The 3,536-nt window shown below is 45.1% G+C and overlaps 1 protein-coding gene across 1 annotated transcript in view; it reads right to left on the bottom strand.

Moving 5' to 3' along the window:
• The window catches only part of LOC106817102 (probable peptidylglycine alpha-hydroxylating monooxygenase 1), a 10,395-nt gene extending 8,334 nt beyond the window's left edge, over positions 1-2,061 (bottom strand). The window contains exons 1-2 of the mRNA XM_014821749.1: positions 1,992-2,061; positions 1,621-1,722 (exon numbers count right to left, since the gene is read on the bottom strand). Coding sequence (XP_014677235.1) covers positions 1,621-1,722; positions 1,992-2,061 — 172 coding nt within the window. The remainder of the gene's footprint in view (positions 1-1,620; positions 1,723-1,991) is intronic.
• Between the last annotated feature and the right edge of the window lie 1,475 nt (positions 2,062-3,536).

Genomic DNA, 3,536 nt, shown 5'->3' with positions numbered 1-3,536 from the left:
ACCTTTACCTTGACCTTGATCATATTTCCCTTCCGCTCTCTAACTCGGCCCCAAATTGACCTAGCGCGTCCAAACTTGGTATGCTTACATATCTTGGGGAGAAGGTCTGTCGCATACCAAAACCACCACTGCCCTTGTTCTTCCTTAGTTTGACTTTGACCGTCGACTTACATTTCCTCTTCGGCCTCCTAGGGTAACCAGATTCCATATACTTGCACATCTGAGGCAGACCAGTTGTCTAACAAACCTTTGTCTTTGTGACTTATTTAACTTTACCTGCCTTCTACGTCCTTACAGAGATATTCCATCCCTTATTATTATAATCATCCTATCTCTAAGCATGTAATCAGGAGTTAATAATGACAAATGTCATAATTACATAATGTCATTATTAACTCCTGATGTAATCTTCACACTACGCCGTCGAAAACTATGCGAACGACGAACAGATATGGCAAGAACACGTACACGCACTCGTGCACGTACGACTATACTCGTACGTACACGCATGCGCTCATGCCTCACAGAATCGCACGTACACACATGCGTGCACGCGCACGGACACTCGCGCGCGCACGCACGTAAAAGTGGCTCACGCGTATTTGCACGCGTGCGCAAAGCTGATGCTCAGAGCAAGGAATCACGAGTAGTATAGGGACAAATCTACTCGATGGTGGGTAGCCCATCGGGTAGTCCAATGACCTCATGACTTCAACACCGCCACCCCGACACTGCGCTGTCGCACGAGCATGTATATGCAGACTCGGAGGCGAAGCGAATCTGCTTCCGCGTTAGCTTGCCTGACACATATAGCGTTGTTATTACAATAATTCGTGGGCTCTAACTGAAGGTGACGGCGGGAGCTTAGATCTCTGATTCCCTGTCGGGAAAAATCAGTAAGTCGTCAGAGAAAGACCTATGGGGAAAAATTTCCGTTACTCTAACGTCTCTAGTATGATATTTTGCTATAATATATCTATAGTTATAGATATAGCTATTATATCATGCTAAAATGTTTTAAACTCGAGTTTTTAACTTTTTAAGTTTGCAAAAAATGAAATGGGATCCCGTGATTTTATTTTGTGTAGAATTAGCCTTTATTTGACCCTAATCGCTATGTGAATTAAATCCGTTTTATTATTTTATCATCCGCTTCCCCTTTGGGGACCTTATAGCCCCACCCCCTAAATCCACCCATCGACCGTCTCTCTCTCTCTTTCGCTCTCTCTCGCTCTCTCTCTTTCTGTCTGGGGTCGGGGCTAATAGTACACGTGCGTGCGTGCATATAAGTTTGCACTAGTCATGCGTGTGTAAAAAAAAGTACGATGTAGACATATAATCAAGATCTAATAGTTCATATTGACCTCGTATCAGGCCATGTAGGGATAGTGAGGTTCGGTCGGGTTCAAACCTGGCTGTGTTAGAAGAGCTGCATAAAATTGTATTGTATGCAGATGCATTCCACTTCTGACCACTTTCTCTCCTTACGTGTGTAGTTTAGCTGTGGGTTGGCTATAACGCGCACATGTTGACTCCGGTGGGCGTGTGTGTGACAGTGCATTCATTCCCTGTAATACGCTCGCCTTCCCCGCCGTCTGTCCACCTAACTCACTCACTCACTTGCTCTATTACAGTCTCGTAAGCTGGCTGCACGAAGTACGACCAGACAGCAACTGCCACTGACGATATCCAACATCCGCAGTCCAATACTCATCGACGCAGCTGGTGGAGGCAGAGGTACGTCGTATGGTAAGGTCGTCAATGAAGCACGTAGCCAATGAGGCAAGTAGCCTATGTAGGTTGTAGTAATGTAAATATAAACAGTATGAAAGCCGCTCGCATCCTCCGTCTCTTGCTTGCTCTCTTTATATTTTCCCCTCTCCCCCCTCTCTCTCTCTCTCTCTTTTTGTCTCTTCATGGCCTTCCTCTCTCGCATGTTACCTCGCATGTATCTCATATATGTGGACCAGGTCTATCGTTCCACTACTTACGGATACTATATTTCGTGCACTGTCTTTCCTTCATGTCCCGTCTTTCTTTCATTCGCCGTCTTTCCTCCATGTCCAGTCTTTCTTTCATTCATCCACCGTCTTTCATGACCTCTTGCCTTCTCTCGATGTCACCTCTTTCCCTCTAACTCCAGCCCACTTAACACGGGTTATGATTTCGACTCGACTGTTGTAGCTTGACCGCGCTGAATGGAGGCGTCAAGTAAGACAGCGTTGCTTCTCCTAGCCGTTCTACACATATTGATGACGGACAGCCACGCTAGAGGCGCGTCAGCAACACACACCGCGACGGGTACGTTTTGCTATAGTTTCGGCAAGAGATGTGCAGATTAGGTGCCATATAGAGGTTTTATGATATTTAGGTATAAAGCTGATACGATTTAGAGCCGCTGTCGCGTGTTAGAACAGTGACGATAAATCTATCTATACACGGCAAGGGTTTGATGCACGTTGCAAGTTCTACGCTATACGTACAGCCCTGCGGTCATGCGCCGGTGGTACTGCACCGATCCATGTTTTAAACCGGGCCACCCATCCTCAAAATCGAAGTGGATGATTACAAAAAATATACAGACTGCACTTTTACTATAGAGCACGTTCATTTTATTTGTTATTTCACAGGGGTAGTATTACATTTGATACAAATTCTCAACTCGCTCTGCGATTCGTGAACGACAAACCTCTTCCTTACAAAATGTTCAGATATAATATGTCAGAAGCTCTCGCTGAGATTGATATCTTGCAGTCAAGGGAAGTACGGCCTGTATTTTCTCATAAACTCTTACTCATCCTGGATTAAACTCATTTGATGAAAATCGGAAAACGGGTTCTGCGTATAGCAACTTGAGTAGTTATATCAGTGGTGCAGCCTTATCGGGCCAGTGACCTGGATCAGGTTATGACAGCTGCCTGACAAGCTGTTTGCGTTTCCTTATCGTCGAATTACAACTTAATTATATTAATAAAGCGGCTTATAAAATAATAAAGATTCGGCGAAAAAGGCGTTTATTGGCACAGGTTATATCGTCATGGATAATGCGTTGTTTCTAGAGTAGGTACCGTAATTAGCTCACCATGGCGTCATATAGCAAACTTATCAAGTAAGCCGGCGTTGACAAAAATGGAATTTGTTGGTGTATGAAATATATTCTTCTATTCTGAATTATAACTAGACTAGGACATTTGCATATCAGCGGGGGATGTATATAGAGATCCTAATGTTGCAGCAGAGCCACTACCTGACACCGATGGCCTTCTGGTGATTGTGAAGGACCTCACAGTTCCTGATGACAGACTCTCCTCGAGAAAGCAGGTGCTGCTCCAGGCGTACCTGCCCGACAACAACGCCTTAGCCCTAGAACTGATATTGCAACGTCATCTCCACAGAGGTGAGACAGAGGTGCAGAGAATATGCATACAATATATGGACAGAGGAAGGAGAAAGAGAGAAGGAGAGCGAAAGCAAGAAGAACAAGGAAGTGCGCGTGCGAGAGAGAGAGAGAGAGAGAGAGAGAGAGAGAGGGGGGG

The sequence above is a fragment of the Priapulus caudatus genome, unplaced genomic scaffold (assembly GCF_000485595.1).
Source record: "Priapulus caudatus unplaced genomic scaffold, Priapulus_caudatus-5.0.1 Scaffold1596, whole genome shotgun sequence".
NCBI lineage: Eukaryota > Metazoa > Priapulida > Priapulimorpha > Priapulimorphida > Priapulidae > Priapulus > Priapulus caudatus.
Note: the sequence above shows the minus strand (reverse complement) of the source record. Positions and strands in the feature narration are given on the sequence as shown.